Source organism: Miniopterus natalensis, chromosome 4 (assembly GCF_054644295.1).
Source record: "Miniopterus natalensis isolate mMinNat1 chromosome 4, mMinNat1.hap1, whole genome shotgun sequence".
Lineage (NCBI taxonomy): Eukaryota > Metazoa > Chordata > Mammalia > Chiroptera > Miniopteridae > Miniopterus > Miniopterus natalensis.
Window position 1 is genome coordinate 42,689,839 of NC_142084.1, and position 14,815 is coordinate 42,704,653.

The 14,815-nt window shown below is 47.0% G+C and overlaps 1 protein-coding gene across 2 annotated transcripts in view; it reads right to left on the minus strand.

Moving 5' to 3' along the window:
• Positions 1–1,379: 1,379 nt before the first annotated feature.
• The window catches only part of LRBA (LPS responsive beige-like anchor protein), a 504,104-nt gene continuing 490,668 nt past the window's right edge, over positions 1,380–14,815 (minus strand). The window contains exons 54-57 of one of the 2 annotated variants that reach the window (XM_087816509.1): positions 10,527–10,628; positions 7,465–7,658; positions 3,951–4,102; positions 1,380–2,501 (exon numbers count right to left, since the gene is read on the minus strand). In XM_087816509.1, the coding sequence (XP_087672635.1) occupies positions 2,411–2,501; positions 3,951–4,102; positions 7,465–7,658; positions 10,527–10,628 (539 nt within the window). In that variant the 3' untranslated portion in view covers positions 1,380–2,410. Of the gene's footprint in view, positions 2,502–3,950; positions 4,103–7,464; positions 7,662–10,526; positions 10,629–14,815 lie in introns of both variants that reach the window. The other variant, XM_087816508.1, reaches the window with a different exon arrangement.

The window sequence follows — 14,815 nt, forward strand, 5'->3', positions numbered from 1 at the left end:
CCTCACGCTTAGTGGCGAGGTCCCTCCAGCTGGGTAGACACCAGAGGGACCTGCACGTCTGTCTGCTGTGTTCTCCGGCAGTGACCGAGGCCGGGGCAGGGCTGAGGCAGAAGGAAGGACCCAACCGGGTCCACGATTTGGTGGCCAGGAGCTCTGGAAACCACAGCCGGTAGATAGATACTGAAGATAGCTAGTGAAAATCTCTCCTCTCCAATTCCTGTCCTGGTAGATCAGTTATGTCGTCTGCTGTTCTAACTCAACTGTATTTGCTGAAAAGGGTGCAGAGTGGTCTGGCTGTATCGGGGATTCCCTGGCCACCTCCTGTGAATTTGACACCCCAGACCCTCGGACAGTGAGGAGGGAGGACACATGGCACCAGGTATGTGTGGTCAGGCCCCTGGCCCTTCAGCTCTGCTCTTGGAGCTGAATGGAAAAGGGCAGCCCTGGGTTGTAAGTTCCTGACCACGTCCTACACAGCTGCTTACGGTTCCCATGTGGGACACGTTGAATCTTGTCCTGTTTGCTAGGGAGTAGAGCAGCAGTGTGACGCTGTATCAGGGGGCAGAACGGTTCCTTTGTTGTCGTCGTCGTTAATCCTCACCTGAGGATATTTCTAATATTGATTTTTATTTTTTTTAAATTTATCTTTATTGTTGAAAGTATTACAGGTGTCCCATTTTCCCACCCCCTCCCCAGGCCTTCACCCCATTATTGACTGTGTCCATGGGTTATGCATATATGCATATAACTTCTTTGGTTAATCTCTTCCCACCCCCCTTCCCTCTTTCCTCTGAAATATGATCGTCTGTTGCTTGTGTCAGTATCTCTGGGTCTACTTTGTTCCTCAGATTGTTTTGTTCATTAGCTTCTTAAAGACCCTTCAACCTTTCCTGTAGTGCTGGTCTGGTGGTGACGAACTCCTCAAGCTTTTCCTTGTCTGAGAAGCTCTTTATCTGACCTTCAGTTCTAAATGATAGTTTTGCTGGGTAGAGCAATCTTGGTTGTAGTTCCATGTTTTCCATCACTGTGAATATTTCTTGCCACTCCCTTCTGGCCTGCAAAGCTTCTGTTGAGAAATCAGCTGACAGTCGTATGGGTGCTGCCTTGTAGGTAACTAACTGCCAGAGAAGGTTTTTGCTCCTAAGAATCTCTTACTGGTGGTTGTTCAGGATCTGTGACCGAAACAGAGTTTGGCATTTTTGTGTGTGTAAATAATTGTTTTATCAATGTTTTAAAATTAGGAGTGAAAAGGTATTTCCAACTACTCAATAACAGATGGTATTTAATTTCTTTGAGTCATTCCATTCCACGTTTTGGCTTTTGGAGAAGAGCCGAGCGTGCAGGAAAGCAGCAAGAGAAACAGAGATGGAGGGTCAAAGTTCACAACATACAAAGAGTTTATTTATGCAATACAGACCTTTTCTCAAATATTTTTCACAGAATTCCACACAGTCTACTAGAAAAGTAGAATTCTACACCACCAAAATAACATTGTTTCTCAGTACAAATTGCTGATCAGAAGGAAGGTGAAGAGAGTTCAGTAACAAATAGAAGGTAAAACGGCTGTTGCTGAGCACAGCACCTGGTAGCCTCCGTCCTCAGACCCGGGTGCAGGAGGGGAGCCCCATGCAGTTCTGCCTCAGTCCTGGGCACAAACCTCAGGGGAGAGCTTTGGTAGTTGCAACTTAAAGAAAAACAAATGTTGTGAGCCCAAGAATATTTCCATCATTGCATTTTGGTGTGCTATGAAGACGACACATCAGGAAAACATTGTAAATAGTCCACACTTGCTATGCCATTAGATCCTCTGTCAACCACGCAGTAAAATAGCTTCCCCCAACCATAATTTCCTAGGTCTAAAACATGCTTAAAGAAGAATATTGAAAGAAAGAACTCATTGAGATGTTTTAAATTACATTTACCATAATTTAAACATTACTATTTAAATCCCAGAAAGTTCAGTGCATAAGAAGCACAATTGTTTGGAAAAATGCAGGACCCAAAATACAGCATAAAATTCCCCCATCCCAGTATTATAACCCATCTCCCTATTGTTAAAATCATAGATTTCTCAAGATTAGAGATAAATGTGTTTTATCATAATGTAGCCGGAATAAGTGGGTTTACTCCACTGTGTATTTCCATAATTGGTGAAAATAGACCTCTCATTATGACTAAAAATATAGATTTTTTTTTTTAAACTACAGAACCCAGCAGCCAGTTTTCTGCTTTGCTATACCTCCCCCCCAAAGTCAAGCAAAGTCTACAAAAATAGCAATTAACTTTAAAAAATATTTTGCTGCTTTGAGCAAATTTAGGTTACATTCAGATGTGTTAGCTATTTCTAAGGGAAGGATGCTCCAGGGCACGTCCCCTCCTGGGCTGGAAGGCCAGCGTCCAGCTGTCCCCATCAGTAGCGGGTTTGGTATTCATGATGCCACCGATTAAAGTTGTTGTAGAACAGAACGATGCTTCCGGAGGCCATGCCAGAAATGATGCACCTGGGAGAAGCACAGAGAGGAGGCGGGGTTTACAAACCTATTTATTTCCTAGGTATCTGTTACTAAAGAAAGAACTGGCTTCCCCACATCTACAAGGTCAAGGCAGAAGGTGGCAGGCAGAGCTACAGTGCGTGCGAACTAAGGTGCGTGTTTTGATGACTAGCTGAGAGTGCGGCCCCTGCCCCTCTGCGGGATCCACGCCACAGCTTGCCTGTTACCGAAAGCACAGCCAGTCCGTGTAGGACGAGTCACTAACACCGGAGCAGGCTTGATGGTTTCTAAGGGGGTGCGGGTGGCCTCGAGAGCCCTGGAGTCAGAGAGGCTCACAGTCTCAGCTGGTGGAGGGGCGAGCGAGGCCTCTGACAGGGACTCAACGAAGGGCGCAGTGTGGGCCATGACTTGGGCTGGACTCTGCAGGAGAGCATTCGGCGCCCATCACGCTCCGAGCAGGGTAGAGTCCTTATAACAGTGACTTACGGAGGTGACCGCTGCCGCTTGCTCTCCTGTCCTGAAGCAGGTGGCGCGCGAAAGATCAAGAGCCTCTCGGAGGCACCGCCTATTATCTTAGACGGGTCTCTGGACGGTCTGGTTAGACCAGGTGGTAGAGGTCTTACGTCCTATTCAGTGTGCTCCCCACCACTCATACCAAAATTAGGAACCAAAATGTGTCACTACACAAACTCAACACAGAAAACAAATACAAAGCAACATGGCAAACGTCAGTCTTTCCTTATCTGTAATTAACTGTAAAGAGATTAAACACGCCAACAAAAGGCAGAAACGGGCCAAATGGATAAAAAACATGATCAGGTGTATGCTGTCTGCAAGAGATTCCCTTTTTTTGTCTTTAGACCAACAGGTTGAGAGTGGAAGGAAGGAAAAAGATCCCATGCAAACAGTAATGAAAGGAGAACTGGGGTGGCTATGCCCGTATTAGACAAAACGGGATTTAGGTCAAAACCTGTGATGGGAGACAGGACACTGTGCATCCATAAAAAGCTCAAACCGTAAAATTACAAACATGCGCGAAACACAGTGGTAATGGTTGTGTAACAATGTGAATGTTCCTAATGCCACTGAATGAATACCAAAAAATGGCTCACAGTAAATGTTATGTGGCCAAAAGAAACACAAAAACTAAAACACCAAATAAAAATGATCACTCTCAATTTTGCCACCTGGGAGGTTTTGGGAAATAAGCCCAACCTCTTAGAGGAAGCCTCATGAACAGAGATACAGGCATAAAACAAATATAAAAAGCTAAACAGCAGTGTAGCTGGAGCCTTTGTTACTCAAGTTGTGTCTGAGCCATCAGAAAGAAAATCGCACTTTTTAAAAACTACCACAGAAACTCCACGATTCATTGCATAGGTGACCCCCGCAACCCAGCCCACTGACATTCCCTCCACAGTTTTGATGCCACCGTCAGCAAACCGGCTCCAGTGTTACCTCTGGTCGTAAGACAAGGCCATGGCCCGGATCCCAGCGTCGCAGCCTGGGTAGGCGAAGAGCTGCTTGAGGTCGGACACCTGCCAGACCATGACCACACCGCCGTCTCCGCCTGTGAGCAAGTACTGCCCGTCCCGGCTCAGCTGCATGGCCTGCAAGACAAAGCACCGGTCAGGCGAGGCGTGGCGCTGGGGAGACCTCGGCCCGGAGTCTCGTGAATTCCGATGTGAAGCAGCTACCGCGGCGTGGCAGGGAAGGAAAGACGGTGTGGGCTCCTGAGTTTTTAGGTCATAGAATGAGGGTCATAGAAAACTTCTGCGATTTTTCAAAATCAAATGGACAGAGTTAGGCCATGGTTGAGCTTTTTTGTTTAACTCTTTTTAAGGATGTGGCAGACGCTACTGGTGCTACGAATGCCCTTTAAATGCTGCGTGTTGTGGGCTGGGACCAGCCCTCTACAGTGAGGAACCCCTTGGGACCTCTGCAGCTGTCCTGGGGACGCGCCCAGCGAGTTTTGTGCTGAGGCTGGGCAGACAGCTCTGACCTCGCGTCCTCAGTAAGACGCTGCTGCCTGGGGCTGTGGCCCCCGGGGGAAGACCTGCAGCATCAGCACCTTCCCTAGGCCTGTGGGACTTTTACAGCAGCTGGGAAGACAACTTGGTAGAGCTACCCCGACTTCCAGGGCGATCATACCCCAGAGGCTGGGCGTTTCCTTCTTGCCCAAGACTGAGCACTGCCTGCCAATGCAGACACAGGAGTGCAAAGGCAGACCAGTGCCCCTTGTATGACTGTCTGCACTTTCTAATGGTTGAGAAAAATAAAAAGTATTTCATGATAGGTGAAAATTAGATGAATTCCAAATTTCAGTGGCCATAAAGAGGGTTACTGGGATGTAGCCATGCCCACTCATTCATGGCTACTCACAAGTAACTGCAACAGAATCCAGAGCCTACAAAGCCCAACGTATTTACCATGTGTCCCTTTACAGAGAAAGTGCACCAACTCCTGAGAGAAAAGATCCCTCCCTACTCCCCCTTCCTTCCTTAGCTTATTAAGATGCACATTTCCTTTCCTGAGTGAGGGGACACTGGGAGTTCTAGAGGTAACTGCAGACATCTGTAATCTACATTCACCTGGACACCGTGAGCGTGGGACTACAGGCAGTGCTAGCAGGCCGGAAAAAATAAATCTAACTTCCAACAAAAGTATTTACACTCAGAGTTTTAGTCCAGTTGCCTTAAGTGTTTAATCTACCCTTTGACAATATTTTTAAATCACAGAAAAGGATTGTCTATACCCATCCTAATCGTCACACAAATGCCAGCTTTCAGTGGTCTCTTAAATATGGCTTACTATCAAGAACACACAAACCTAGGAAGTAAAAACCCATGTGTGGAAGGTTGTTACATATAAGTATTCTCCAAATCTAAACCAAATGCAAACAGTAAGATTTTTCAATATCAGTAAAAATCAATATCCCGTCCCTCCCTTCATTTCACAAGTGGCACTCTCCAGGGGTGTCGGGGAACTGCAAGGGAGCCTGGGACCAATAATTATTTGCTACACTTATAAAATTCAGCTGATGAAAATCCATTAACCTTCTGGTTGTGGTTCACTTGAGTTTTATGCTTGAGGCTTTTTACTGGATAACTGCTATATAAAAACATAAATTAAAACCATTAATCTTTAACTCTCCATTTTAGTAGAGGATCTCTAATCCTAGCTGTTTGGAATTACATTAAACTTGGACTTTTAGGACTAAACATTCATCAGCAGATACCCGTGAGGGACTTGTCGATTTCTCCTGAAGGCAAGAGCCTGGGCAGCGTCCCCTGAACGGTGCCCTCTCTTCCACCCAGACCAGCACTCAGAGACTCCATGGTGATGCACCTCGGCGTCAGGTGGGGCCGAGGCTGGAGTTTCAGATGCCTCAGAAATCCCAAGTGCTGTGCGTGGAGGACGTACCAGGGGGCAGTCTGGGGGTGAGCACATCCTCAGGCATGTAGGAGGGTCCCCAGCAGGGGCCCTGCTGCCTGGGTCCTTCCCTCCTCTCCCTAGGCTAAGCTCTCCTCTCGTCTTTCCATTCCTTTCCCTGCTGGCTTCTCTCTTCCCCTCTCACCTCTCCTTCTGCCTGCCAGGCAAGCTCACTAATCACAGTGCCAGCACCACGTACAAGAGGGCTGGCGGAAAAGCAATGGATTGTTTAAGCCTAAAACCCAGTGGGAATATTACAGGGAAAAAGCAATGGCTGTGGGACAGAGAGGAAAGACCAGTGTGCACAGCCCGTCTACAGCAAGCCTCCGACCGCCTCCAGGACCTTACAGAGCCTGCGGTATGGACGTGCCACAGAAACTGTTTCAGCTAGCAAGGGATTCAAATAATATAATCACAACTCACAGTGACAGGCTGTCAACATTATTATTCTAAAGAGGAAAGGCAAGCCTCCAATGTGTACTTGGTTTAAATGAAGTATTACGGGAGGGAGGGAAAAAAGCAGAGCGTGAGAGTCCAGCCTGCCTTTGTGGCGGAGGTGGTCACAATGCAACGGAGACACGTGGAGAGAGACGCCCACCGCTTACTGAGTTGTTAAAGCCACCCCAGGGTAGAGAAGCAGCAGGTGCCCGAGTTCACCATGTAATCTACGCTTAGGGTTTGTGTTCCAGCCCAAGTTTTACTTGCAAGAAGGGTGATCAGACTAGATCTTGGAGAATTTACATCACTGAAGTGGTCCTGGGTCAGGAACAGCAGGGGGTAAAATGTCCAGGTTTCCCTAAAGCCAGGATCAGAGCGCAGGGACCTCTGCAACCCCCCCCAACCCCCCTTGGGAAATGATGGAAACACCAGAGCTGTTTCACCTTAACCCCCACCAAGTCTGGAGGTGAGACAAGGAGACCTGCAAAGAGCAGTCCTCACTCTCCTTCAACCAATCCTCAGGGAGCCCTGTCTTGAAAAGGAAGTGAAACCCCAAAGGGCCCACTAGCATTACTGTTTCTTGCACAGCAAAAATGGGAAAATGTTTGCCTAATTCACGTCATAATTTGAAGCCCAACTCTCTTACCTTGGCAAGTCTGGGTCTTGTCGACACGGTCGGTCACCAATTGTAGCGCACGTCTGTGACTGACAGTGGTCTGTGGACTGGAACTGGATGCTAATCCTAAACACTCATCATCCCTACTCTCCCTCCAGAAGCTATAATGAGGGCACAGTTCTGGTGTCCTCTTGCATTATTTTAGATTTGATACTCAGATACAGAAACACTGCGCTGTGCCCTTGCCAGCCACCCTGCATGGCTCCAGCAAGCCTCTCCTGCTGGGCTCACCTCAGGCTGCACAGCTGGGACGTGCTGTGGTCAGTGAGGTACACAGGCCTTGTCCAGGTGTTCAGTTTTTTTTTGGGGGGGGGTGCATGGAAGAGAGAATCTCAGGACTCAGCAGAGGTTTTAGTGAACCCTCCTCCCTCACGCGCCACACTCTGAGGCAAGTGTCTCACATTCTAGAGTCTGAGAGGCACTCACCCGAATGTTGTCCTCTGTTTCCACGGAGGCCTGGAGCTTTCCGTTCACGCTGAACGTACAGAAGACACCGTTCTCGTAGAATATGACACAGTGGCCCTCTCTCGAAGCCTGGATGAGTCTTGGTTTCAGGCAGTTTTCAGGACCCTCCAAAGTCCTTAACAAGTCTCCATTCATGGAATGTATGAGACACGGTCCTTCTGAGAGAAGGGGAGAAACAAGGCAAGGTTCATTTTTAAAATGGGAACAGCCCACTGTCATCTGAATCTTCAGCACACGTCAGAGAGCCTTCCGATGACATATCTTATGTGTGTCGCTGTGCAGAATTCCCTTTTGCATGCCAGCTGGTTTCACCTGTCCCTCGGGGGAGGAGAAAACTGAGTTACATACAGGCAAGTTCACGTCTCCTCAAGAGACAGCAAGTTACTTTATGAAACCCATGCCATGAGGTGATTAGAAACGGGGGGCATTCAGGAGGATCAGGATACATTTCAAACCCTAGAAGAGCTTCCAAGAAGGCTGGGCTCCCCTTAGGCGCACTCTGACCCTCTAGGGGCCCTCGTGGTGGCAGCAATTGGGCCTGTGCGGGGAGAGCTCAGCAGGCAGCTCCTGAGTGGAGTTTACCGTGAAGGAAGGTCCCGGGTGGTCCACCTTCTCACTGTCCCCCGCCAAATGAACTCACTTAGGGATCCTTGGCAACTGAGTCCATTTCCCTCCTGCCCCCCCACCAAGCAAACAGCAGCATCTACCGTTCCCAGCCCCCCAGGCTGAGAGGCCTGAGCAGGCAGGGAGCTGCCAGACAGCCTACACATGCCAGAGCTTTGCATTTCTGTCAAATGCCCCCTACATGCAAGCAGGGGAGCAGGTAACCCAAACCACCTGTGCGATGAGTGGGTTCTAAGAGGTGTCGGAGTGGGACAAGAGGGGTACCTGGAGTACATGCCTCACTGTTGTCCAGGCTAGTCACGCGTGGCCACACACAACCCTCACCTTCTCCCCACAGGGCCACTAAAGCCTGCCCTTGTGAGAACAGGGCTCTCAGCGGCTGCTTTACCACTCAGGGAATGTGGAAGTTTCCAGTGTTCCCAATGCAGGCAGCCCTGGCCTTGCACAGCACCGGGATGCAGGAATTTCAGGTATCACCAGTCCTTCAACACCACATATCAAACTGCAGCTATCGCAGTAACTGCAGACTACACACATCCCGGCGAGCTCCTCAGTCCGAGATCACTGTGTCAGTCACAGACGTGTGTCACGATTGGGGACCAACCACGTCACTTCTTCCGGAGTCTGTCAGTGAGTGGCCACTGAGTGTGTCTCGGTTCATACACAGACAGCAAACTAGAGCTGTGCTGCCTGCTGGTCCCCAGTGATAAACTTGTGTGACATTTACAGATGTGGATATCAGAAGAGGGTGTGGCCAGCAGAGGTGAAACTGCAGTGAGGAACTGCAAAGTGATGAAAGGGAAACCTGACAGGAATGTAAACAGGGCTGTGTAGAAAGCTGACAGTGGGAATGTTCACACAGCTGAGAGTGCAGCTCTGCGGCCAGAGGTAGGTAGTGAAGGTGAACTTGAATTAGGAAAAACCTTCCCATTAGCAGGGGTGGGGAACGTCCAGCCCCCGGGCCCATGAAATCATTTGCTCTGGCCCTGCCAGGACCACCACAGGCGGGACTTGAAATTCAATAAATCTAGGAGCTATTTTCACAGCTAGTTTTTAAGTTGATAATTTTGTATGGCCCAAGAATGTTGTTATAAATATACTAATGGCCCTTGGCAGAAAAAAGATTCCCTACCCCTGCATTAAAGGAGCCCCAGGGGATAGCTCATGACACTGAAAGCACAGAAGGTAAAATGTTGGGGGCCGATGCACAGGAGCGTGAGAGCTGGTCAAGGACAGCAAAGATTCTCACTGCGAGTCTCGTTCTATGAAGAGGAGGCGACGAGCACTGTTCAAAGTACTCCTGAGAAGGTCCCACATAGAAAAAAACACCGGATTGTCAATGCTTCTAATGTTTCAAATTAGAGTGTATGAAGTAAATGTGAGTTTTACTATTTTTTTCATGTCTGTATATATGTATGTATATGTGTATATCAAGAATGTTTAATGTTTTGAGAAAAATTTCAAAGGCTATGGGCCAATCATAAAATTCGTTGATTATTAAACTCACTTTGCACTAGTCTTAGCTTATACAGTCCTGTGTAGGGTCCACACCTCCATGCAAAGCTCGGACAGCCTGCAGTGTGACTGGTTCATTTACACAGCTAATGGGAATCACATAGTCCAAAACCTCATGCTAGCTCAGGATATATGAAACTGCTGGGCATAAGAAGGCAAAAATTCCAGTTGGTATAGAATCTTTGCTATCATTACTATTAGAGCTAAATTTTTAAACACAATCCAATGACTATTTAATAAGTCTTGTTACCTAGACTAAGTATTATAGTTCAAAACACAGATAAGGTGACTGAAATACTGCGTGCCTCTCCGTGAGATGAGCCTAACACATGAAACTGCAGTACTTCCTGGGGTGCTCAGACATCGGCTTAGGGCAGGGGACAGAGAAATGCAGACTATTACAGTGGAATGAACAACAGGATGGAAAGCGCTCTGCTCCTTGGCAGATCCTCATTTGTAGCACGACCTCTTGGGAAGCTTGCACGGTATCTTTGGCCTAAATACTTGATGATGTTGCTAGTACAAACCTCCAGGCAGACCAGCTTGAGTGACTTTCCACTCCTTTCTTGGTGCCATCCTGGCTCCTGCCTAGACCTGAGACTGGGAAGTCAGAACAGATGGGGTCAGGAGTTTGCACTCAGGTGTGAGATGGAGGCAGCCCAGCCAGAGGTCAGAAGAACAAACAAATACACAAAGACACTCCTTGTTCCTGCCTCACTGCTTAGAGCTTAGAGCAACGCTGTGAAACAGGCCTGTCCGTGCTGACACAGGATCCTGTGCGGTGGCCACGAGTCATAGGTGAATACTGAGCACCTGACACGTGGCTGGTGCCACCACGGGAGGAAACCAAACACACACGTTCTATGAAAGTGCCGCAGATTTACCTGTGGAGCCACTGAGTACCAGGCCGAGCTCGGCGCAGATGGCAGCACAAGTGATTGCGTAGTCGTGGCCAGTCAGAATGGCCCGAGGAGTGGTGGTCCCACCTTTAGGAAAAAACATAAAAAGGACAAATGAATTCAAGTTCATGCAGGGGACACCTCCCTCCACTCAGATTAAATAATCAACAGCTTGTTCCTAATTCCCATAATGGTAAATCTTACAATTTGAGAATCTGCCCAAAAACCCTATTTTAGAACTGGATCCAAACTATATGTTATAGTTTGAGGACTGAATGCTAAATTTTTAATCCTTACGTGATATTAAGCAGCAATGGTTGAAACCTCAGAGTAAAATAAGTCAGAAATCTGTGTTATAAAATGCCTCAGATGCTTTCCCAATACAAATAGAAGCCCCCTGATTAGATGATTTATGGGTGGATGACTATAAAAGCAGGGACTTGGGCTTGATTCACATTTCAAAGAGCAGCAGCCGCCTTCTCTCCCTCTTTCCCCTCCTCCTCCTCTGTGGGCCACCGAGACCCTGCCATAACGAAGACACTGAACTAGGATTCATGGTGTCCCAAAGCAGCCCCTCTCCTGAATATCTACTATCTTTACTAAGCGTATATATGTTCCTGATACGTAAATCACAGAGTACATTTATCTATGATTCATTCAAAGAACAGAGGAAAAAAAACTTATGTGTAATTCTTCTGAGAGTGTTTGAAAATTAGCGGGCGGTGGGGAGGAGGGCAGGAGGAGTAAACGCCCAGACAACGGGGGCTGCTGCGGAGCAGCCTCAGGCAGAGGGAGCCCCTGCACCTCAGCTCCGAGGAGGGGCGGGCTGGCTGGTAAGGAACCCGCGCCACCACTGGCCCGGCGCAGAGAGGAAGCGGTACCGGGCCCCATGGTGGGTGCCTCGTGCCAAGCCACAGGGATAAGCGGGACTCCGTATTTAGCCTGAGGAACACTATTTTAAGACTAAACAAGCCTTCTACTTTTAGAGTCGCTAAGGACCAATACACAAAAAGCCTTTATAAATGGGACTAGAGGGCAGGATTGTTAGCATGCTTCGATTTCCATATCTGGACTGATTTTATAGTAGTATTAATAAATGATGCTGTGAATTCAAGTGGGACAAATGCACCCAGAAGGTAGGTCACTCTGTGGAACCCTGCAGAGCAGAGCTCGTCATCCGCACCCCAGACACCAGGCTGTCCTTGGAACAGTCACGCTCTAAGGAGAGAGCCTGGTAGGTCCGGGGAAATCCAGCAGAATCCTACTGTCCTTGGAAGGACAGAACAGTGAAACTAACTCCAAAGCAGTGGATTTTACGAGGGGCCAGCGGGTTCTCTGAAATTTCATGCAAACTATATATACGTGCCTCTGTTTGTCAGGGGGGTGGAGAGGCAGGGAAGGAAAACAGGTTTTACTGAATGCATGGAGATCCATGGCCAAAAGCCGGAGAGGGCATCTCCTATGAAGACACTTCCCCGGGAGCCTGCAGTTACTTCACGTCTCACCATTACACACAATCACTACCACATGTCACTGGAGGACACAAGGACAGCTGTGTCCGCAGCGTCCTTCATGGCCTTTGGGGACTCTTGAGTCCTTGTGAGGGAGACTGGAGCAGAGGGCAGCGTATCAAACTCTGCACCACGCTGGCCGCGCTATGTGCTGCAGACCCTGGACCTGGCCGGCCTGCTTAGTGACAAAGGGAGACCTCAAAAGACCTATGAAAAGGCAAATTGATGGGGGAATAAGAAGGTTGGTTTCATCTGATCCCAAGTTTCAGAACTGCTTTGGAGAGAGAAACCTACCTTAATGACAGTTTACTTGACATTTTCTAAACAAGAAAGAATCTGTCACAAGGGCAGCTTTTTTTCCTCCCTTAAAAAGTACACAAATTTGGGAAAAATTTAAAGAAAAGAAACATAATTTTAGGTAATCTGAACTATGTAATTTTCTGTTAGAGATAAGGCTTGCCACAAAAATGAGAAATTGATGCTATATTTTTTAGAGTTACCGATACTTTAACCCCCATTCATGGTTTCTTCCCTTCCCGAGATGCTCTGCATTCCACAAAAATACCTACAATGTTATTTTTGAAATTAATGTCTAATTATATCGGCAACTTATTTAAATCAAGAATTAAAATCATTAAGATCTAAGGCGTACATTTTCAGTGACTGTTCCTTTTCTGTTTTCGTAAGTCAACCATTGGAGGGGAAGGATTTATGTTTTAATTTGAATTGTCTTGGAATTCCTCGGTGGCAAGTGAGGGTTTGAAGGGAAATGGATGGCAACTGAAACGATCTAAGTGTCAGCCAAAGTAAACACAAGACAGATGCGTTAAGGGCGGGCCCAGAGAACACTGACATCTAAGCATGTCAGTGCTAACTTTTCCTTTTCTAGTTCTAAGAATATTTTCTCAGGAACATGGGGAGGAAGTGAGAAGATTGCTGTCAACTGTATTTCTTTAATGCAGAACAGCTCAAAATATGGAGCATTTTTTATGACTATAAAGTTAATAGTTTAGGAAGCCTCACAATTAACCCCATAAAGTTGGCCAAGGTATAAGCATTCTTTTTTGTAAACTTGTGATTACAATTTTAATAAACATGCTCTACTTGCAAAATACTAGTTTCCAATAATCTGCACTATACCAATCATGCTTGCCTCCACAAATCAGAAGGCACACACATATGATGTAATTTCAAAACCAAAAAAGAATTTTTTTTCTTTTCCTAGGGCCCGATCTCTAAATAAAGAAGTGTTCAATGCTAGGATTTGGCTTCAAAGTTTGGCAAAATGTTCTCTAACCCAGGAAGCAGGTCAGACAGTTCAGGAAATACAGAAAAAAGGGGGGGGGGGTGCGGGAAGAAAAACAACAAATTAAAAGCATAAGGGCAGACTTATAATCATTGGGTTCTTCTCAGGTAACTGGATTCACAAACACTCACTGGATTTCCAGTAAAAAGATCGCGCTACTTACTTCCTCCCTTTAGGAAACGCACATTAACGGCCTTTACAAACCCACATACCACAACCTGGGGAGAAAGGTCAGTTCCTCTAAGGAAAGCTGTTTCCAGCGCTGCTTAAAGACAGCCCTTTGTACTCCCTTATTTTCTGCTGTGCAGATTATGTTCTTTTCATTTTCTCATCAACAAATCTGTTCAAAATAAATACTTGTTGGGTTTTTATAAATGCCAAGGAACCAAATGTTTTAAATATTAATATTTCACTACAGCAAATAGAATTATATGATACGGGAGTTAAACCCATCAGGTCCAAACTGTTGAAGTTCTTCAGGTATTTTGGGAACTTCTTAGAATGAAGTTGCTGAGGGTAGAGGGCGCACTCGGAGGCAGGACCCAGCTTTCCACGTGGCCCACAGAATCTATTCGGCTGTAGTTACGCGGTCATACGTCACCCAGGATCCCAGAGCCCAATCACCTCCCACAGAAAGGAACGGCAAAACCCTACACACCTGTGTGCATTTCTGCTTGCAAAGCCTAGAAACAAAATCTAGGAACCATGTGACTCCCTCTCATGCAGCGCTCGCCCAGGCCTGCCCCTCCGACCACTGGTCAGCCCACAGAGTTAATACCTAGGGGGGAAATCAGCTCGTAGAAGACAATACTGGCCACATACTGCTTTTTCAAAGGCCCCAAAGCTATCACCATCTCTCACTGAAGTCTCCAAACCAAATAAAGAACAAGGGGAGAAAAGTCTTCTGGAAAATATCAGGCTAATTCTTTGATAAAAATTTGCAGTAGTTAATGGATACCGTAAGTCTCCACTGCTGCTTTCTGAGATAGCAGGATCCACCTAAAGCTAGGTCACAAAGCAGAACAGATCCCCTAAGAGCCTCTTAAAGTCTTAGTGCTTGAGAAATTGTCACAGCTTCCAATAAAGCTGAGACAAAAATTTATCCTGCTGCTAGTTTAAGGGGCTACACTTCAGACTCATCTTAAAAATAAAAAGAGAGGATAGACTCTTGGGCTGCTTTGAAAGGCTTGAGCGACTACTTCAAAGGAAAGGGGTCTTTGTCCGGAGAGCAGGTTTATGACCACTGGTGCAAATCCTACCCAAAGGCTGAAAGGGCCACTCCGCACATCTTACGGACGGCCTCAAAGGAAAACGATTAAAGAGAGTCCAAATCCTGCCGTGGATGCCAGGACGCTCCGGTTTTTACAGATGTGCTTTTCTCCGTACGTAACACTGAGGATCAACACTGACTCACAGACACCGTTGTAACAGCCCGACCTGCATTTAACAGCGCGAGA